Here is a 22,936-nt window from a genome sequence, read left to right on the forward strand (position 1 = left end):
CACTGACATTGGGACACACGCGCGATGTCAGCGTGCAACATCTTAAGCGCTGGCACGTGGGCTCCGCCACCCGCTCGCCAGCCAGAAGATTCTGCCCCAGGTCAAAGGACTTTACAAATGCTCTTGATATTAATAATTTAGCACAGCATTTGAGATGAAATATTTATAGCTGCATGTATTGTATGGAGGTAAGGCATGTTATTCGTATTAGGTACCGGGAAAAATATCAAAATATCTGGGAATATTTAATATGACACTTGAAATAATTTCCCTACATATAGCTAAAGAAATCTGGGAGCATTGAAAAATCAACACTCCAGAACTATAAATTGGGAAATATTTGACCTTTCATTAGGATGTAACAGTAACTTTGAATTATAAATACTTGTTTCATCTGAAGAGTTATCAAAAAGCTTTGATCTCAACTTGAATTTTGTTCGAAAGCAGATATTGCCAAGACATGAACGTTTTAATATGCACAGAGAATGCAACTGAAACTCAGACATGATTTATATAATGAGTTAACATATTGTAATGTGAGGAAAATACACTTTCACATTCAACATGTGGACTATTCAAATGCAGATTAATTTCTAATTTACGGCAAACATTTTACTTTTATATCTCATTTTCTTGTGCATTATCACAGAGCCAACTCGGCGTTTCAAAAGCGGACTTTCAGATGTGAGTGCTCAAAAAGGACAGGCCGCTGAACTTTGCTGTGAAACGGCAAATCAAGATGCACAAGGCACCTGGTTTAAGAATGGTTCAAAGGTAGTTCAATTTCTTTTTACTGAAAGATTATAAAAGTGAATTAGTAAATTACAGTTATTGTTTACAATAGAACTTATGTTAGATTTATATAAATTTTGATTTCCTCACACATTCATGGGAATCACTGGCTATGCATTTATTACTCATCCCTAATTGCCTTGTTCAGAGAGCAGTTAAGAGTCAACCACAGTACCTAGTGCTGCTCCTGGTCATCAGTAGACTTTTATTTCCAGATTTTTTTTTTAGTGAATTCAAGTTCCACCATCTGTTGTGGCGGGATTCGAACCTAGGACCCCAGAACATTACCCTGTCTCTCTGCGTTATTAGTCTAACGACAATACCACTAACTACACCTTTGCCTCCCCTGATGGACTTGGAGGGGAACTTCCACGTGGTGGTGTTCCCATCTACCTGCTGCCCTTGTCCTTCTAGATGGTAGTGGTCGTGGGTTTGGAAGACGCTCTCTAAGGAGCCTTGGTGAATTCCTGCAGTCCATCTTGTAGACAGTACACACTGATGCTACTGTGCATCAGTGGTGGAGTGAGTGAATGTTTGTGGATGTGGTGCCAATTAAGTGGGCTGCTTTATCCTGAACGTTATCAAGCTTCTTGAGTGTTGTGGGAGCTGCACTGATCCAGGCAACTGGGGAGTATTCAATGACATTCTTCACTTGTGCCTTGTAGATGGTGGACAGGCTCTGGGGAGTCAGAAGGTTACTCGTCACAGGATTTCTAGCCTCTGACCTGCTCTTGTAACAACAGTATTTACATGGCTAGTCCAGTTCAGTTTCTGGTCAATGATAACCTCCCGGACATTGATAGCGAGGGACTCAGTGATGGTAATGCCATTGAACAAAAATGTGCAATGTTTAGATTCTCTATTGTTGGTGATGATCATTGCCTGACACTTGTGAGGTGCAAATGTACTTGCTGCTTGTCAGCCCAAGCCAGGATATTGTCCAGGTCCTGCTGCATTTGAACATGGACTGCTTCAGTATCTAAGGAGTCGCTAACGGTGCTGGACATTGTGTAATCATCAGCGAACATTCCTCTTCTGACCTTATGATGGAACGAAGGTCATTGATGAAGCAGCTGAAGATGTTTGGGCTCAGGACACTGCCCTGAGGAACTCCTACAGTGATGTCCTGGAGCTGAGATGATTGACCTTCAACAAGCACGACCATCTTCTTTTGTGCTCGGCATGACTTCAACCAGTGGAGAGTTTTCCCCCGATTCCCATTGACCCCAGTTTTGCTAGGGCTCCTTGATCCCACACTTGGTCTAATGCGACCTTGATGTCAAGGGCAGTCACTCTCATCTCACCTCGGAAGCTCTGCTCTTTTGTCCATGTTTGAACCAAGGCTCTAATGAGGTCGGGAGCTGAGTTGCCCTGGCGGAACCCAAATTGGGCGTAAGTGAGCAGACTGTTGCTAAGCAAGTGCCGCTTGATAGCACTGTTGATAATCGCTTCTGTGATGGTTGTGACCTCAGGAGGAGGCTGAGATGGATCATCCACTTGGTACTTTTGGCTGAAGATGATTGCAAGGTGAAGGTGTTCCTGCACAGTCTTTTGCACTCACATGCTGGTTTCCTACTTCATTGAGTATTGAGATGGTCATGGAGCCTCCTCTTCCTGTCAGTTGCTTAAGTGTCCACACCATTCACAATTGAATTTGGCAGCACTGTAGAGCTTTGTTCTGATTCATTTTGAGGATTTCCAGGGCCATTTCCTCCAAACTGTGTATTGCTGTGTTGCCATCTCTGGCGGATCTGTCCTGTGCTGTCCTCTGGTGGGACAGGACATACTCAGTGATGGAGGAGCCTGGGACATTGGCTGAAAGGCATGATGCAGTGAATATGATTATGTCAGCTTTGATTAGTCTGTGTGTGTGCGCCTCCATTCACCACCACCCTATACCACCCCAATGTGACATTGCCTTTTAATTGTCCCCATCTGTGGTAATCTGAGGTGCAATACACCTTTAAGAGAATGTAAGTAGATTGACCATGTGATTGTATGACTCAATGGCTGTGTAGTGCGAGCTACAATGTTAAGCAATAGTTTAGAGTAGGGTCTGGCTGGAGAAGCACACATCCTGTTAGTACCCTGTTAACTGTGTAAAGAAATAGTGTGTGCTTCATCTTATATTGATCTCTGCATCTGCAGTATATTGTTGCCAACTCACCAGCCATTAGATAGGTGTGCAATGGCGATCATGAGCAAAGCAAATCAACAGTGGAACATAACACCATCCCTTTAGATTTGATTTTCACCCAATTTCCTTCCTCTACTAATTGTGGCACCCTAAGACAGTCTGCGTTTGCAATTGGAATTATAAATTCTTATAAAAATAAGAGTAGTCCAGAAAGTACACTGGGGCATCTTTTCATACACAAGATTCAGGTGGTTTTAATGCAAACCAAATTAGAACTGACTTAAACAGAATGATGAAAGTCTTCTCTGGAGAAACAATTTTCAAAGCTGTGTTTAATAACAAACTTCTTAGCTTGTTGAGTCAATGACTTAAAAGAAAACTTTGTTACAACAGCAGACAAAAGAATGTTCTTCATGCTATTGTCATATGTCCCGATTTTAGTCTCTTGGATACCAAGGCGTCACTATTGTTTCTGGGTTAAATATACCTTCTTGAATGATGCTGGATCATACAAAATAGCAGGGGTTGATCATTGAGCTCTGCTGCATTAGTAGATTGTTGTCATGGCAGCTGTGGAGTTCCACAACAGGCAAGGCAACATCATGGTATTGAAATGATATTAATTAGCTAGAGAATAATGTATGAGGTTTCGTAGTATTATGTGCTGGTTTCAGTTATAGCAAATATAACTAATTCCAGATTCATCAACAACGGGGCATTGCCCATGGAGTTTGGCCAAAACCCCACCAAATATCAGAGGAAGATCCATACTATCCAACAATACCTAAAGTGTATGCTAACCTCTGCAAGCAAACCAAGAGATTATATCGCACTTGTTGAGATCTCAAATTGGTAATCCCAATCTGTTTCTATACTGTAATCACTAAGTAATTCTGTGTACTTTATAACCAGCTGATGCCTCTACTGAAGTAAAGAAGGGAAGAGATTCAGGTGATTATTTTCTAGGTAATTCTTCAAGATCTGGACATTGTTGGCAATGCTTTATTGTTCATCTCTAGTTACTCTTGGGAAGATGGTGGTGTGCTACCTTCTCAAACCACTGCAGTTCATATTCCTACGATGTGATTAGGGAGAGAATTGCAGGATTTTGATCCGTGATAATGATTGCATTAAGAGTTATTAAGCTACTGCCCAGTGATGCATTTCACAGAAGAAAATGATGATACCTTACCTTTCATACCTTTGTTGGTGGGAGTATGATGATTAATAGACTGTGGGTATGTAAAACCAAAAGGGACATGGTAAGCAGTTATACTGGGATTTAGTTACAGAGAATTTTTTGCATTACTCTTTGTAATTTACAATGAAAGGATGCAGGTACACCACAACTCATTTGTTCTTGTTCTTAAAAGTACTTTAGAAGTTTTTAGAATTTGCTTATATTTGTTGATATTTGTGTGATTGCAGATTACTTCAGGAGATGGAATAATAGCTACTAAGGAGGGAGCAGTACAAAAATTGACTATACAAAATGTCCAGGAAAAAGATTCAGGGACATATACATTTGAAGCTGATGGAGGGAAAACTGAAGCTTCTCTGTTTGTTGAAGGTAAATCACAATGTTTATGAATTTTTTGGGGCACGCAATTCAATTCAAATCCACAGTATACCAACAAGTATGCACAACAGTAAGAAAAAGAGAATTTGAATCTAACCTAGTCCTTTAACAGAAATACTTCCTCTCGATATATTTCTTCCCTATGAAATAACAACATCAGAAGTATAGAATGGTAAATTTACAAATTTACAGGGTGTACGAATCTTAACACAAAATAAATTACTTTACAATGTGACTCATAGGTCACCAACATATTCAAACACCTGATGTACACATATTTCATGCTCCAGATTTTCACTTTTTCACATTGGTTCCTGAAATCTTAGCATTTTGCAAAGAAAATTGAATAGCTTTAATGCTTCCACTGAGCTTGCAGGTGTGGCTTAAAGTCATTGCCTGGAGTTTAGCTAGCACTGCAGTTAGTAGCTCGGTCTTGCAAAGTGGCTAAGAACAAACTGACAGTTTTTTTTGTATTTGACCAATTCAGTGAAGCGGTTTTTCATTTTCCACTGAAGCTTGAAACAAATGATTTCATGTGTGTTGACATATTAGCACATTTAAATCTGGTGGTTTAGTGCTGCATGAATGACAGATAAAGTATGGTGTTGCTATTCAACTCAGCTTGTTAGGCTATAGGAACATTTATAAAATATCATTTGCAGACGCACCATCAGTGTGCCCACATGGGTTTATATTTTGGAGATATCTGTTTCATTTTGCATTATTTGTTAATTATTTCGATTTTTACCTTGAAGGTCAGGATGGGAAGAAGTAATTAGAGTAGGAGCAGACTCATATATATAAATGCTGACATAGACTAACTGGGTGAAATAATCTGATTCAGTGCTGTGCATTCTGCGCAAGCTGACAACTGCCAAACATTAGCATGTTTAAACATAATATTTGCTATTATTTTTCACTACTTAAATACAGCCTATGTATAAATTCCAGAAAGAACTTATATTATATGGCACATTATGTGTCTCTTAGGACATTTTGAAGTGCTTCCCATTGAATAAATTATGAAACAAATGTTGATCCTATCAAATGCTGTTACAAGTTCTGCTGAATCAATTCCTCCAGCCAACTTCAATAGCTTCACTCATATAGCAGTCTATTAGTATATGTGCCCTTATTTTTTCTGCAAAAGAGCCCATATAGAAAGTGGTAGCAATAGGAACTGATTGGTAGAACACATTAAATTGGACATAAGCTGAAACATTGTAATATAATTGAATTTATAGTTATTAGATGATTGTAAATTATTGTTTTTAATGCTACCGTTTAACATCAGATCCTCCAGAGTTTGATCAGGATGTGCTTGACCAATTGGGAAAGAAAATCACAGTTGTTAGAGCTGGTCATACTGCAACAGTGAAAGTGCCCTTCTCAGGAAAGTCACCAATGAAGGTGTCTTGGTTCAAGGATGGGGAAGAACTGTTTGAAGACAACAGAATCAGCATTAACAACAATAATAATTTTACACAATTATCAATCTCCAAGTGCAATAGAAAGGACAGTGGAGAGATGACAATTAAGTTGAAGAATGAAAGCGGTACAGCAAGTGCAAACGTTAACCTGACTGTCATCGGTAATGTATTAATTTCTCGCTGTTTCCTCTAATATATTATTGTGCCGTTTTTGCACAAGTCATATTTAGCCATATTCAGTACTGCATTTGGCTTCATTATTCTTCTGTTTATATATTAAGTTTATTTAGATTATACACAACCTCTTATGATGATGATGTGATGATAATGATGTATAACCCTCCCTTCCCACAAGTTTACTCTTACTAGGGCCCCAAGGCTGGCTGGCTAATAGGTGGGAAACAGCAATGGGTCAGTAGACACTTCTCATTTGATAGTTTCTTCACCTAAGGGGGAAAAAACTAGTCCCATTCAGCATGCCTGAGGTTAGAAACTGAATAAAGTGATGTATCAAACCTGTGCCCATGGTTTCATGTATTGTTGTTTCAATCAATTCTACAATGTTTTGGAAACTCCTGTCTAGAGAAACAATGCATCTTTTTGTTTTGCAGAGGTTTGAGATGCTTTGGACAAACCACTTGAAATGAAAAGTATGCATTTTTATGAATGCATTATTGGGGCCAAAATTCTACAGCCCTACTGGAACTTACAGCCATCTCTTCCTAAGGTACCCATCTCTAAGGGCTGAGGGGACTCCCTATGTTGGGAGTTCCCATGTCCTTGCTGTCACAAGGATCTAAATGGATGCTGGTGCACTAAGTGATGAAAGTCATAAAGGCCTTTTCAAGAATCCAAGTGATAACTTTCAAAGGGCTGCGAATCAGGGACATGACCTGGACCTCTAAGACATAACAATTGGTGGATTTATTTTTAAAGTTAATGCAAACTTCTTACCAAAGGGATTGCTTGAGGCCAATTTTCATGTTTCATGCGTAAGTAGCGGGGCAACCCCTGGCATCTTTGCTGGGCCTGGAAGCAGAGACCAGATTTCCCAGAAGCTTGGGGCAAGTGGATGCTCAAGCTGCACACATATTGATGCAGGTTTCCCTAATTCATCCTGACAAGGTGGCTTCCCTCTGAATATTCCAACAGACTCAGCACTGGAGGGCATCAGGTGCCCATGACTCTGGTGCAAATGCCACGATTTGGGCCATGGCCATTTTGTGTATTTTCTTTTATCCATGGTGTGTTGAAATAACAAGAACTTCAGATAAGCATTATTAAATTGTTACCTAATTATGTAACTCATCATTACAAAGTTTCATAAAGTCTTAATTTTAAAAAATATCCATGAACTATTAAGCTTTTAATGACATCACCTGAGGCCTTTAGCCACAGGATATTAATTGGTCTGACAGAAATATTAACATTTAGTTTGATTGAAATAAATTATTGAAGGTTTTATTGGTGTCTTATTTCAGATAAACCACAGGCACCTCAGGGGCCTGTAGAAGTTCTAGAAAAATCTGAAAATTGTATTTCATTTAAGTGGAAGCCACCCAAAGATGATGGTGGAAAACCTATAGAGCACTATATAATTGAAAGACAACAGGTGGGTAAAACTACATGGACCAAAATTGGTGAAATAGACAAGTCAACAACAACATTCTCTTTTGACAAAGTGGAGCATGGAAAGAAATACAAATTCAAAGTTTGGGCCGAGAACTCAGAAGGCATAAGTGAAGCATTGATATCGGATATAATCACAGCTGGTAGAAAAGGTAGGTTCTTGTAATGTTGGGCCAAACCCCAGCCATTGTATGGATACATTTATATATAACAGTAGGACAGTGCAAATAGTTTTCATTAAAATAACTACCAAATTTAATAGTTAGTGCAAATGTATTTTCCAGCTGTTCCTGGACCTCCTGAAAAACCAAACATCCTGAATGCAAGCAGCAACTCCATTTCAATCGCATGGACTCCACCACGTAACATTGGCGGCTCCAAAATAATTGGGTATAACATAGAAAGGCGCAAGATAGGTAGCAACATCTGGAGTGCTGTCACTGACACTCCAGTCACAGGTAATGGCAAGGGCTGAATTTTACGAGGGGCACCAGGGCTCCAACATTAGGGTAAAATGTGGTTCCCAAATCCTGTATGGGACCCACTTGGCAATTGTAACACAAGCAGCCTCTGGCCATCTGTGGACCTGCTGTTCAATTAAGGACTCCTGATGCTGTCAGCCCAAACACAGGGCTGGAAACTCTAAAGCCTTAGCAGCACCACTAGGAGAGGTGGTCACTGCTGAGGTACACAGGAGACTTTGGCCCTATAGTAGACAAGTAAAGAATTTCTTTTTTAATTCACGGGCAAATGCCTTTGGGGAGCTCGCTGGGTTGCTGGGACTGCCTTTCCTGCCCAAAGCACCTACTTTGTTCCATTCAACCAGCCCCCCACCCCCACCCACCCGGACTGTGGAATGGAAGCTATTTAGCTGGCAGCTTCCCCACACAGCTGATGGCATTGTAAAATCGTCAGTAATCGGGCCATTAATCATGTAAACCAGTTACTTGGCCCGTTGGAGCGAGAGGCCTCTCTGCTTCTGGTCCCACCATCAATAAAATTTCCCAACAGCAACCTGACCTAGCTGCCTGGGATTTTCAGGATTTTACCAGCAACCATGCCTCCCATCCTATCTCTCCAGGGCCAGTAAAATCTTGACTCAGTACCCAGTCACTTTGATGTAATAACAAAGACACAGTTTTAAACTGTTCATAGAACATATTGTACAATTTTTAACAATTTAAATGCAAGTAACTAATATTGAATCCTATTTCATATTTGTAGATCATTTTATGTAAGAAACAGGCATTAATATTCAAAAACGCCTACATTAAAAAAGAAAATTAGGCTTTATTTTGTATGCAATATAGATGATCCAGTAAAATTACTGGAGTTACTCCTAACACCCCAAACTCATCAGTAGAAATAAGACTGTTCTTCCTGGCTAAGCTGTTAAAATTATTATTATAAATTACTGATATTTAATGTTACTTCCCCTAAAACTCACTTATGGAGAGAAACATGTTCACATCTGCAAGTGTTATTTTGCTAGAACAAAATTAGTGTCTTAGTTTAAGATTGAATGCAATCATTTTTAATTGAACTTGGATATAAAAAAAATTGTCAATATATTAAGATTTAGTATTCATATAAAAGTGTTCAATTGTATGCTTCAATTTGATGTCTGTGTTGTGTATAACCATGTCTGTGTTTAAAGAATCAGTTTTTTCTGAATGCTGCAATGGTAAAAACCTAATGGAGATTGGCTGATTGAAAAACACAATGTTCACAGAACTTGATTCATGCTGTAAATGCGGCATACAGACATAAAAAAACAATCAACTGAATATTGAAAGTCTGAAAGATTACAAGTTAAGAAGCAACATCCATTTTAATATTTTATTTATATTTAGTTCCACATAAAGAAGGGCAAGAAGGCATCTTAAGTACTTGCTGTGGTTTCCAGAATGATTGTATCCATTTTACATAGGTAAGGTGTGGAGTGTTACTGATGTTGTTGAAGGGCTGGAGTATGAATTCCGAGTGATTGCAGTGAACTCCTCTGGTCCAGGAGAGCCCAGCTGTGAAACTGAAGCAGTGTTTGCTCGTGAGCCCATGAGTATGTATCCTCTATGCACTTTACAAATAAAGATAATAATTCTTCATAATAATATAAAACAGTGCAAGAAAGTAAAGACAAATCACATTGCACATTGATGAGAAAATAACAAATATAACATATACAGGAGTGAATCTATAATAATTCCTACAAGTGGAGCTAATTAGATCCAACACTTCTACAATTTGTGTTATAAGTGAAATCATGGGCTAAATAATCCCACACGCTGCAGGACCCTGGTGCTGGGACCAAATGGGGGTCCGAAACCCACACAGGATCGAATCCAGCCTTCTGCTAATGTCATATTCTCAGCAACCAGTAGGGATATCAGAGAATCATAGATCATAAAATCATAGACATTTACAGCACGGAAGGAGGCCATTTGACACATGGTGGCCATACCAGCCAACAAGTAGCCATCCAACCTAACCTCACTTTCTACCTCTAGGTCTGTAGCCTTGAAGGTTATGGCACTTCATATCCAAGTGCATATCCAAGAACTTTTAAGAGATGTGAGAGTTCTGCTCCTACCACCACCCCGCTGCCCCCACCGCGCACCCACCCCCCCTCCCCTCCGCCCCCGCCCCCCCACACCACCTTTTCAGCCACTGAGTTCCAGCTTCTCACCAACCTCGGGGTGAAAAAATGTTTCCTTCAAATCCCCTCCAAACTTCCTACCTTTTACCCTAAATCTATGCCAGCTGGTTATGGACCCTTTGATCAAGGGGTTTAGGACCTTTCTACCCACTGTATCTAGAGCCCTCATAATTAGGTCTCCCATCAGCTGCCTCTGTTCCAAAGACAATGATCCCAGCCTATCAAATCTTTCCTTAGAACAAAAATTCTCCAGTCCAGGCATCATCTTTGTAAAGAGCTACACTGTGTGTCTCTCCTTCTAATTTATCCCTACATTACTGAGTGAAAATGCTGCACCTCCATGCAATACCTCATGATAGGAACAAAACAAATCAATGTTTTATGAATCAAATCTCCAATGATGCCTCAGGGGCTGGATTGTTTTAGCCTCATTTATATACATATGTTTCTTGGACAAAAATAAATGTATGTACCTTAGAACTTTGCAACTCAAACAATTAAAAATAGCTCAATATCTAAAAGTAAAGCAATTAACCTTATGCATTTGCAATGCTTTTGAGAATCAATATAATTTTCAGAAATGCACAGTGTAAACAGAAGCTTAGCATATTTGAAACATTTTTTAACTTCAATTTTTTTTTAAATCAATCTCGAACTATAGTAGCGATGTGGCCTGATAATTTTACACTACCTTCTGCTTGCAGAGCCACCTGGAACTGTAAGAGGCCTGAGAGTAACAGACTCCACCTACTCAACCATATCTCTAGCATGGACTCCACCAATTTACCAGGGCAATGATGTTCCTAAAGGTTACATAGTTGAAATGAAATCTTCTGGAAGTACAAATTGGATTAAATGTAACACTGCTCCTGTGAGATTGACTTCATATACCGTGAAAGACTTAAAAAAAATGGGAGTGTATTATTTACGCGTGAGAGCTGTCAATGATGGTGGAATGGGAGAACCCATAGAGTTAGGCAATTACGTCGTTGCCATGCCTCCAGCAGGTAATTGTATTAATAGTTTAACCTTATTGTGTTATCTATAGACTGGAAAAGATGAAGTAGAAAATGTAATGATTCATTGGCCATGAATATAAAGGTATGATCAGCAGAATCCTTCAGATGAATATGTACTGTATGCTAAAGCAAGATGGGAAATACTGAGGATTTGAATGTTTCTGCTCTATATGCAGAGTGAGACATGGACCCACAGCCACATCAAAGTAGATCAACATTCAAATAAGATAATTAATAAGTTAGCTTTATTCTTATCTGAGTTACATTAAAACACAACTTGGATTAGGTTTAGTGTCCCTAAAACCCGATTTTACAGATCTGCTCTCTTGGTTTTGCAGTTGACCTGGTGAGGATGGGAATAGAAATGTTCTCACCCATATGTGGGTGAGTTGCATGCAATTAGTTTAAATTTAATGTTTATTTAATGTAGTGCTTATTGCACACGGACACAGGAGCTGCCACATTGTGGCTTTCAATGTTTAAGGGCCAGTGTAGGAGAACTTAGTTTGTGCTTGGACTAGGCCTTATGCAGTCATTCTCAGAGCATTGTCCTGCCCAGGCCCTTGCAGCTGCAACCACCATCTGCTCTAAGTCAACACAAAGTGGTTTAGACAGCTTAGAGACTGCCTCTTCCTCCCTACGGTAGACCCTGCGCTCTAGCTCTCCAGTTCAGTGCAACTTCTGAACACAATCTAGGGAACCATCTAGAAGTACCTGCTCACAGAATGATACAGGTTTATAGTACATGTCTCTGTTCGTCCCTTCACCAGACCAATCCAAAACTAACCCAATTGCCCAGTTGGAACTGCATTCATCAGGGCAAGTGGAGAGTATATTCTATGACCCTCCTTACATGTGCCTTGTAGATGGTGGACAGCCTTTGGTGAGTCAGGAGGTGAGTTACTTTCCTCTGAACTGCTTTGCAGCCACAGTATTTATATGGCTAGTCCAGTTCAGTTTCTGGTCAATGGTAAATCCCAGGATGTTGATATTGGGGGATTCAGCAATGGCAATGCCACTGAAAGTGCAGGTGAAATGGTTAGATTCTCTCTTGTTGGACATTGTAATTGCCTGGCACTTGTGTGGCGCAAACGTTACTTGCCACTCATCATCCCAAAACTGAATGTTGTCCAGGTCTTGCTGCATATGGGCATGAACTACATCAGTATCTGAGTTGTGAATGGTGCTGAACATTGTGCAAGCATCAACAAACATCCCCAGTTCCCACATTATTGATGAAGCAGCTGCATATGGTTGGACATAGGACATTATCCTGAGGAACTTTTGCAGCGGTGCCCTGGGACTGAGATGATTGGTCTCCAACAGCCACAACTAACTTCCTTTGTGCTAGGTATGACTCCAACCAGTGGAGAGTTTTCCCCCTGATTCCCATCGACTTCAATTTTGCTAGGGCTCCTTGATGCCACACTCAGTGAAATGGCTGCTCTGATGTCAAGGGAAGTCACTCTCACTTCACCTCTGGAGTTCAGCTCTTTTATCCATATTTAGATCAAGAGTGTAGTGAGGTCAGGAGCTGAGTGACCCTGGCAGGACCCAAATAGAGTGTCAGTGGGCATATTATTGCTGAGTAAATGCAGCTGGAGAGCACTCTCGATGATCCTTTCTGTCACTTTGCTGATTGAAACATATAGGGCTGGTTCACCCGGTTGGCGAGCGGGGGTGGGGCCCTCTCACTGACTCATCAAGTTGTGCAGGGTAACATTGGGCAGGCATCCCGACGTCACTTCACATCATTTAGGTTGTCAGTTCAGCGGGTACGCAGCCAACTCAGCCACTTAAGGCCTTTAAAAAAGTAATTAAGGTAATTAATGGGCCTGCCCGTCCAACCTTAAGGTTGGTGGGTGGGCAAGGAGGCCAGGTGGTCTTTAGAAAAAGCATGAAACCTCACCTACAGGCAGGACGAATTCTCATGAGGGAATTAAAAATTTAAGAATATTTCAAAAGAAAAGATATGGACATGTCCCAACTCATGTGTCAGTGTCAAATGAGGGGACATGGCAGCGCAAATATTTTTCTCAGCTTCATTTAAAGTTTAATATCTGAGCCAATCTCCCTGAGGCAGCACTTTGCCTCAGGGAGATCTGTGTGCTCTTCTGCGCGCATGCACAAAAGAGCCCAGTCCCGGTGGAGGGAATCCCCTCCCACCCGCACAGGGACTGCATAGCAATTCCTGGTGGACATCACAGTGGGCGGGCCTTAATTGGCCCGCCCACCTAAAATGGCGGCATGACCCCGACCAGGGGCACCAATTGGGAACCTGCCCACCCACACCCACTGCCGCACATTCCCCTCGATGAGGGGAAAATGTTGCCCATAAGATCCTGAGGGGACTTGACAGGGTGGATGTGGAAAGGGTGTTTCCTCTTGTGGGAGAAGCTAGAACTAGGGGTCACTGTTTAAGAATAAGGAGTCATCCATTTAAAAGGTAGGTTAGGCAAAACATTTTTCTGAGGGTTGTGAGCCTTTGAAACTCTCTTTCTGAAAAGACAGTGGAAGCAGAGTCTTTGAATATTTTTAAGTCAGAGGTAGCTAGATCCTTGGTAAGCAAGGTGGTGATCCCTTATTGGGGGCAGGCAGGGTGCAGATTTGAGGTTACTATCAGATCAAGCATGATCTTATTAAATGGCGGAACAGGCCCAAGGGGCTGAATAGCCTACTCCTGCTCCTTCTTCGTATGTTCGTATGGTAAAGAGTAGACTCGTGGTATCTTCACCTTGGTTTTATCATATGCCTATCTTTTAAGGTTTCTTACATTTAATTTCTCATTTATCTATGGAATGTCATTTCCTGATGCGCTCGCTTTTCTGCCTTATTGGAATTTATTTATTTTGGGTTTTATCTATTTTACTTTTGAAGATACCCAACTGCAAACCCATTGATCTTTTTGCTAACATTTCTGCCCATTTAATGTTCACTGGGGGCCATAAATTCTGTGGAGTATTGATCGCAATTGCCCTGCCACTCTGCTCCTATTTACTTACCTTGAAAGGCGGCCACACCTTTCTCACCCGAGCTTCTGACTCAAGCCAGGTGAGAAAGGCGCAGTGTAATGGGTTCCTGAGGCCTTGTGTCAAGGGCAGTTGAGTGAAAGGTAAGGAAGACACACACCTTTTTTACAGTGATAGCAATAGTAAAGTAGATAGGTTTAAAGGTCCAGCCGCTTTGAGAAGCCAAGGAGAAATTAATTAGGTAGGATGGTGGGGGGGCGTTACAGTAGGTTGGTGGGTGAAGGTGGAGGTGTATGCGGGTCAGGGGGGAGGTCAATGGGGGAGTGTGGTCAGTTGGTCAGTGGGATGGTGGTCTTTGGAGGGGCATCAGGTTGTCAATGGGGGGGCATGGTCAGTAAGGAGGTCAGGTGGTCAGTGGGAGGGCATTCAGTGGAGGATCGGGTGGGTCAGTGGGACGGTGGTCAGTGAAGGGGTGGTCAGTGGAGAGGGTCGAGTGGTGAGGGAATTTGGGGGCTGGGGGTAATCAGGGATTGTGGTGTGTAGTTGGGAGGTGTGGACATTCGAGGTGTTGGGGAGGGCAGCTGGGATGTGGGGGTAGTCGGGCGAGTGAGGAAGGCAGTCAAGAGGGCGGGAGATAGTCGGGGGGTTGTGGAGCGAAGTCAGGAGGCGAGAGGTGTTGTTTGGAGGTTGGGGCAGTAGTCGGAGGCAGATGGGGGATAGTTGGGGGGTCGAGGGTGATTGGAGTCCCGTCAGGGGCCGGGGGAGGTGGTGGGGGTCCCGTGGGGAGTCAGGGGGAATTTTGGAGAGAGTGGGGTGGTAATCAGGGGGTATGGAGGTCAGTTGGGGGCAGGTGGGGTGTAGTCAGGCATTCCCATAGTGAACAGAGATTCCCATAGGCAGGTTAGGCATTAGGGGAGTCCCATGGGGCATCAGGGGAGTAGTCAGGGTTGGGGGGGGTGGGTATTTGGTGGGGGGGGGGGGGTGGTCCCACAGTGAGTTGGTGGGGGTTGGGGTGGGTCCCATGGGAGTTTGGGAGAGAGGGTTAGTACTATAGTTACCCAGGAGTTAGGAGTGGCTTTAATTCTTCTAATGTTTTCTGAGTAACCCTTCTTTGGGTAACTATTGGTGTAAAATAGTCAGAGCCATCCGAAATTTGCAATTTAAATTGGATTTTTGGATGGTCCCCAGTAAAGGACAATTGCCCAATGGAAGTTTGAACTTCTCAGGCAATTTCCATGCAATCCTTACATGCGGACTTCCAGGGGGGTCCCTCAGTGCATCTATATTTTGGGTAACCACCACCCTCACACACCTCCCCCCCCTCCCCACCCCAAAATGACGCCCCAAAAATTTAAAGTTATGAGCCTAGATTTCTTTTTGACGCACTGAAGATTCTCTTTTTTTTCCAGTCCAGCATGTTTATCATTGACTTTAGGCCAAGGTTTTCCATTTGTTGGGCAGACTCGGCGGTAGCAGGCGGGAGTGGCCTTTGAGCCGGCCACTGTCTACGATCGGCTCCGCACAGCGATTTCACGCAGGTGAGCCAATTAAGGCCCGCCCAGCGTGGATCATGAGCAGTAGTGCTGAGCGCTACCTGTGCAGGTGGGGGAATGAGGGAGAGCCAGGCCTAGCGTGCAGTTTGTGCATGCGCGCGAAAGAGCACGGAGCTGCCTCAGGGAGATTGAAGGGCTTATTGAAAAAATTAATAAAGAACAGAAAAATTCAATGAAACATTTCTCTCATGTGACCATGTCACATGAGATGGGACATGTTTTTAAGTTCAAATGAACATTTTTATTTAATTTGTAATAGCTTCAGGAAACCTTATCCCACACGTGGATGAGGTTTCCTGAAAAATGTAGAGGCCACTCGGCCTTTTCACCTGCCCAACAACTGTAAGATTGGACGGGCAGCGTAAAATTCAGGTAAATTACCTGGTTAATGGCCTTAATAGGCCTTTCAATTATCGTGGGCGTGTAGCCGACTCCGGCACACACCCGCTGAACTAAATATTGCGCAACTTCTCAATGATGTTGGGATGCACACCCAACATCATTGCACATCATTTTACATTCCGGCGTGTCGTACATGCGCCCACATGCCAAATGTAAAGTTTAATTATCCTTTTCTATTTTCACACTGACCCTAATTATGTTACGGTCATGATTTCCCATTTTTTTCCCTATTCTCACTTTGGTTGATTGTCCCATTTCATTTTCCAAAACTAAATCAAATAATGCTTCTTTCTTAGTGCCTTTCACATCCTCAGTCATCCTAGCCAATAATGTACTGTTGAAGTGTAATCTCTGTCAATATATAGACAAATGTGGTGCTTTAAGCATAGTATTATTCTACACACAGGAATGCAGTAAATGACCAATTAATTTGCTGTAATGGTTTAATTGAAGGATAAGTGATGGTCAGAACAATTGATGTATTTTGATCTTGGCCTCTGATATATAATTTTAACTAAGTCATTTACATATAGAATCAAAACCAACAAAAGCCACGTATATATTTATAATTCATTCCTTACTGTCTATTATTGTTTAGATATACCATTGCTGTCTTTAAAACTCTACAAATCATATTTACCTCTGTTTTCTGCAAAGTAATGCTTTTATTTCTTTCTTACATTTCAGTGTGCCCCAAGCTTATAATGAATGCATCTTTAAAAAGTTTTATGATCATCAAAGAAGGAAATTCATTTCGAATCCAAATACCATTTGAAGTGAGGAACTCCATAAATTGGTTTGTGTATTTTTGCCTTTGAAATATAACTTACAAGTTTAAAGCTTGGACTTTTCTATGTACATTCTTAGGCATCACCTCCTCCTGAAGTGATTTGGCTAAAAGATGGATATCTGCTCTCAGAGCAAGCTACAGTAACCAGTGCCAGTGATGGCACTCAGCTTATTATTCCAGTTTGCCGGAGATCTGACTCTGGAGTTTATTCTGTAGTACTGAAGAATCTTCTTGGACAAGTATCGTTTAACTTTGAGTTAAGAGTTACAGGTGATTAAGTGCACTTTGGATCTTTAATTCATATATAAAAATTGGAAGAACTTACTATTTTATAAAGAAAGGTAAAACTTGCATTAATAGAGCAGCTTTCACAATCTCAGGGCATTCCAAGGCATTTCACAACTAATGAGTACTTTTAAAATGTATTCATTGTTTGTAATATAGGGAAACATGACAGCCAGTTCACACATAGCAAGGTCTCAAAAACAGCATTGGGGTAAAGCATTGTCACCACTGAGTTGGTGCCTTGTCCCATCTCAGGGTTTCCCAAAGCACTTCATAGCCAGTGCTGTTTTGCAGGAAAACATGGCAACTAACTTACAAACAAAAGGTTTCACAAACAACAGTTGAACAAATTACTAGATAATCTATGTCTGTTGATGATAACAGTTAAATCTATGTAGAGTTGATTACATTACATTGTGATGATCAAATATTACTGTTCTGACCCAAAATGATGCGATATGCCAGGAATGTAGAACTTCTGGGACTTTTCATGAAGGAAATATTTTCCTGATTATGGAGAGATTCTAATGATATAAGTTTGCTGCAAGACAGGGAGATTTGTTATACTAAATTAAAGTATTTTCAAAGTGTCTTGTCAGTGTACATTGACAGAAAAATACTCATACTCTCTTTTTTCCTTCATAGTATTTTTGTCAGACTTTTTTATCATATTTGTTGAGATCATTTTATATAAAATTAGAATTTATCCTAAGAAGGCTTTTGGGAAAATGAACAAAAAGTGATGATGCACATCATAATAAAGTGAACTTAATTATGGCGCAGGTTTATGCTAACATACTGAGGAATAATATGTATAGTTTTGACTTGAAATAACATTGCACAGGCTCATCTGAATTGGAAGAATGCATTGAGATCTAACATATAAATTATAATACTGTGAGAGCAGCTTTGTTTAGTTTGCCCTTCTTGTGCCAGCGAACTTTGAGTTTTATGTTTAAAGTGAATGGAAATAATCTGTAGTTTGTGGCAGAATATTATTGGATAGAAATTATCTTGAACATTCCAACTTTTATAGTAAAATTGATTCAAAGTCTCTTTTTTTAAACGTAACACTCTGGCATGTATTATTTTGCAGCTGTTCCCAAACCTCCAGGTCCAGTAACACTGAATGAAAATGTCCTTAACACAGTGACAGTTTCTTGGGAACCATCCAGTGATGAACCTCTAGATGATCATTTGCATTATGTTGTTATGAAAAGAGATTCGAGCAGAATGAAGTGGCACACAGTGGGAGATGACATCTTTAACAACAAATTCACAGTCATAAATATTGTTCCAGGACGTAAATACTACTTCAGGGTTCTGGCAAAAAATGATATGGGCTATAGTGAACCTTCTGATGCACAAGAGCCTTGGTGCATTTCAAAGCATAGAGGTAAGCATTTTTTTGAAACATTGCTTACTATAAGAACACTCAAAATAATGAAATCACTGTTGAATTTCAGGTCCTGAAAATTTTTTCATGCATTTATTTTCACCAAACTGTTGTGCATTTGATAAAGATAAATGACATTGTTAAAAACCTATTTCCATATTTTATCCAACAGTAATATTAAAGAGATTTTGTAAGGTGGAGGTGAACAGCAGTATCAAATTGTTTTGTTAGTAGTACAACTGAGCCCAGCCTCTGAAATGCTTGTATCCCTTTCCAAAGCTTTGTTAAGACTTCTCCACTTTTCACTCTTTTGTTCCACTGGACTCTGGGTGAGGCTGGTCAATTAAGAACAAGTCTGACAGGAATTAGTGCTTTGTGATAATCTCCTCAAAGAATAAACCAGCTCCTGGTTCCTAATGCTAATGAATTCAGTTTCCTTATTATTAATACCTTTCATTTTTGAGTATGAATCTAACCTGGCAGAACATTAAAAATCAATTTTCTGCCTTATATAGAATCAAGGCAGAATCTGAACTCAAATTTGCTGTTGCAAAAGCAAAATACTGAAAATCTGAAATAAAGACATAAATTTTGTAAATTCTCAACAGGGCAGGTGGAGTGAGAAACAGAGTTAACCTTTCAGGTGGGCAGGTATGTTACCATACCACCAGGTAGGCACTCTGGTCAGGGCACATCAAACTAATGAGAACTAAACTGTTGAAGCACCCCTGGTGCCTGTTCAACCATTGTACTGGAAATGTAAAATCTCAAGGTCTGACTGTTTAAATAAATAATTGCAAGTATAAAGAAGACAATAACTAATTAAGAAATGATAATCAAGAGATCATTATCAATGCAAATACATAAGAAATCAATATCTACATTTTTCAAAACTTGCACAATAGTTTACGGGTGGAATCATCCCAGATTTGCACAAAGTGCAGTAGCGGGCAAGAAAAAAGTCAATTTACCTGCCGGCCCTAATGGCAGGTTTTCACATCGCATCGTCCCAATCCCACCTCATTAATTATTCAGTCACAGGGAGCACAACGTTTCACTAGTGGGTGGCCTCCAATTCGCCCATCACAACATCGTCTTGTTCCTTTCCCATGCCGGACACCATATTTACACTGCAGCCGCGTGCACACCAGGACGGCTGCACAGAAGACATGGCCCCTAAAGGCAAGAAGACTGCAGCCCCCTGATTCAGTGATGTGCATCTGGAATGCCTTTTGGACGCCATGGAGGCCTGCCTCACTCTGCCCGCAGAATGAGCAACAACATTACCAATCTGGCTTGGGAGGCGGGGGCAGCGGTGGCCAGTTCTAATGCTGCCCACGAGGTCAGCTATCCAGTGCAGAAAGAGGATGAACGATTCTTATCTGTGCCGCCAGGATATGTCAACCATCTCATCAGTCTCAGCTCACCCACTCACAAGGTCATCACACATTCACTGGCATCTCATTCACTGCCAATTCAAGGGACATCACCACACACACACACACACACACACACACACACACAAAACATACGTCCATCTGGCCTCATCTCCTCTAGGGATCGCCTCTTCACCCGTCCCTGGCTCCACTCAGCACACACACACGCAAACTTGGCATCCTTCTCATTTGGCCTGGCATGCATCTTGCTCACAATCTTTCCATCTGTTTTTGTGCAGGACAAGATTGCACAATAAAAGGGAGAGGACCCATACTGGGGGTGGAGTGCTGGACATCAAGGTCCTCACTCCCTTTAAAGACTGTGCCTAAGAGCTGACTGGCGAGGATGTGAACCATTCCTGCGGCGATGGAGAGGTTGGCAGCAAGCATCCAAGTGAGGATCATGCACCAGACCATCCCTCTGGCAACTCAACTGTGAGTCCACTGTTCTGTGTACCCCATGGCCATGCCCAAATCATCTCCACCTTCTCTCATAGGCACATCTGCCCTGTCGCCCTTAGGCAACATTAGCCCTGACTCCAGCGCCGACAGCACCTTGAATTAGGATCCTGAGGACAGCACCCTCGAAGATCCATCACAGCACTCACCCACACCCTCCACAGCAACAGACACCTCGGTGGGACCTACATGTACAGCAAACTTGGGTTCACTATCTGGTGAGCACATTTTACAATCTGTTGCACAGCTGGTTGCAGCAGAGATACCCGAGGTCGCTGGCACTCAAGAGGACTGCTGGAGGCAAGGGATCTGCTGAGTCCGAGTCAGGTGATGGGCCTCTGGGCTCGGTCCTGACTCAGTTGTTGAAGCTGCAATGACAATCATGGGAACAGAAGGAAGGGATAACAGCTGCACTCCTTAGATTGCAAGGCATGATGGCAGATTCTGCCCGCTTTCTGTCTGAGGTGATCGCGCTCTCATGCCAATGGACCGAGGTCAACATTGGCAGGATGGTGGCCGCAATAGACAGCTTGGTCCAGGACATCTCTCCTACTCTGCTGTATGAGCTGAACTCCATCACTGATGCCATAGTTGGCCTCCAACAGTGTCAACACGAAAGGGGTGCTGGGCAGCTGGATCTCACTCCAGCTTCTCCTTCTCCTCAAGGACTCAGCCAGGGGCCCTCAGCAATGCATAGGGTGGAGGACGACAGCTCGACATCCCAAAGCCATCCACCCAGGCGACTCCGGGAACGTCCGGCTGATCCGAATCCCCTCTTCCTGCGACCCCAGCAGCTCCAGCTCCACAGACCAAGGAGGGTGCACCTGCCCAACACCACGAGACCCAAAGCAGGCTGGGACTGTCCACATCTCGGCCCTCCAGAGGATGCCTGCTAAGACCATCACACAGGGCGTAGCAATCAGCAGGCTGCCTGCACCTCTCCTGTGGATGTCGCGGGAGCACCAATACCTAGCGGCAGGGTTAGGAAGGTTAAGAAAATGTAGTTTCACTGCGTGGGCATGGGTATTAATCTATGGAGTTTCCTCGTTGCATGTCACCATCATCCTCCATGAATCTTTCGGCTATGAGGACCTCCAGAGAGCTCCTCCCTGGTCTGGCTAGTGCGATGGCCTTCAAGGATCTCATCACCTCCCCCCTCGTCAGCATCCTCCTCATTTATGGAGATGAGCAGCTCCTCCATCTCCTCCTCAGGCCGCTCCTCCCCTGTTGCAGTGCCACGCTGTGTAAGGCACAGCAGCGACTACGATGCGTAACACCCACTGTGGACTGTTTTGCAGGGGTCCACCAGACCAGACCAGGCATTGGAACCTCATTTTCAACAGCCCAATGATTTGCTCCACCAAGGTGCACCTCGCAGCATGAGCCTCGTTGTATCTTCTCTCTGCTGCACACTGAGGCCACTGCACAGGTGTCATCAGCCATGTCATCTGCAGGTAGCCCTTGTCCCTGAGGAGCCAACTCTGCAGTCTCTGTGGACCCTGGAGGACGTCTGGGATCTGAGACCCACTGAGAATGTAGGAGCCATGGACGCTCCCTGGGAACCGTGGACAGACCTGCAGGATGTGTTTGCTGTGATCGCAGACCAGATGAACATCCAGCAAGTGAAAGCCCTTACAGTTGACATAGTTGACTGCTTATTTCCATGGAGATCTAAGTGCCATGTGAGTGCAGTCGATGGCTCCCTGCACTTGTGGAAAAACAGAGATTTGCGAAAATCGCAACGCTCTTGCTTCCTGGCTTGTCTGATCCCAGGCGAAATGCACACAGTTCTGAGCCTTCGCGAAGATGGCGTCTGTGACATCCTGGATGCACTTGTGTGTGGAGGCTTGCATGATCCTGCAGAGGTCATCTGTGAAGCCCTGGAAGGAGCCACTTGGCATAAAAATTGAGCGCTGTGGTCAGTTTCATGGCCACTGGCAGTGGATGCCCTCCATGTCCTTGTGGTGCCAAATCCTGCAGCAGGTGGCATATGTGACCAACCAGTTCCCTGGAAAAGTGCAGTCTTTAGCGACACTGGTTCTGGATCATCACTGAAATGACAGGTGCCTTCTGTAGACTCTAGGTCTAGCTAATCACCGAACCACAAAGGCTTGTTGGGGCTCTTCAGTGACATGCACAGAAGCCCCAGCCACCATTTCTTCTTGAAGCTGTTGCTCCTCCCTCTGCTCAGCCAGGCACCTGCATCGGTCTCTTCTCCTTCACCTCTGCTCCCTGTAAGCCATGAAGCATACAGTTAGATCACCAGGCTCCATGCTCCTGATGTTGTACTCCTACAGGATGAAAGACAGAGATGCATGGGTTAGCACTGGTCTCCAAGGGACCTCTCATGGTTAAGTGTGTATCTCTGGCTCTGTCTCAAAGCCCCTTAATGCATGCCAGAGAG

General features: G+C 42.7%; 1 protein-coding gene across 1 annotated transcript in view; it reads left to right on the forward strand.

Moving 5' to 3' along the window:
- LOC121282401 (immunoglobulin-like and fibronectin type III domain-containing protein 1) overlaps window positions 1-22,936 on the forward strand; it is a 62,287-nt gene that overhangs the window by 31,755 nt on the left and 7,596 nt on the right. The window contains exons 12-21 of the mRNA XM_041196120.1: window positions 650-774; window positions 4,358-4,499; window positions 5,803-6,099; window positions 7,420-7,719; window positions 7,852-8,025; window positions 9,498-9,626; window positions 10,928-11,230; window positions 16,854-16,942; window positions 17,034-17,226; window positions 18,338-18,637. Coding sequence (XP_041052054.1) covers window positions 650-774; window positions 4,358-4,499; window positions 5,803-6,099; window positions 7,420-7,719; window positions 7,852-8,025; window positions 9,498-9,626; window positions 10,928-11,230; window positions 16,854-16,942; window positions 17,034-17,226; window positions 18,338-18,637 — 2,052 coding nt within the window. The remainder of the gene's footprint in view (window positions 1-649; window positions 775-4,357; window positions 4,500-5,802; window positions 6,100-7,419; window positions 7,720-7,851; window positions 8,026-9,497; window positions 9,627-10,927; window positions 11,231-16,853; window positions 16,943-17,033; window positions 17,227-18,337; window positions 18,638-22,936) is intronic.

The sequence above is a fragment of the Carcharodon carcharias genome, chromosome 9, assembly GCF_017639515.1.
Source record: "Carcharodon carcharias isolate sCarCar2 chromosome 9, sCarCar2.pri, whole genome shotgun sequence".
Lineage (NCBI taxonomy): Eukaryota > Metazoa > Chordata > Chondrichthyes > Lamniformes > Lamnidae > Carcharodon > Carcharodon carcharias.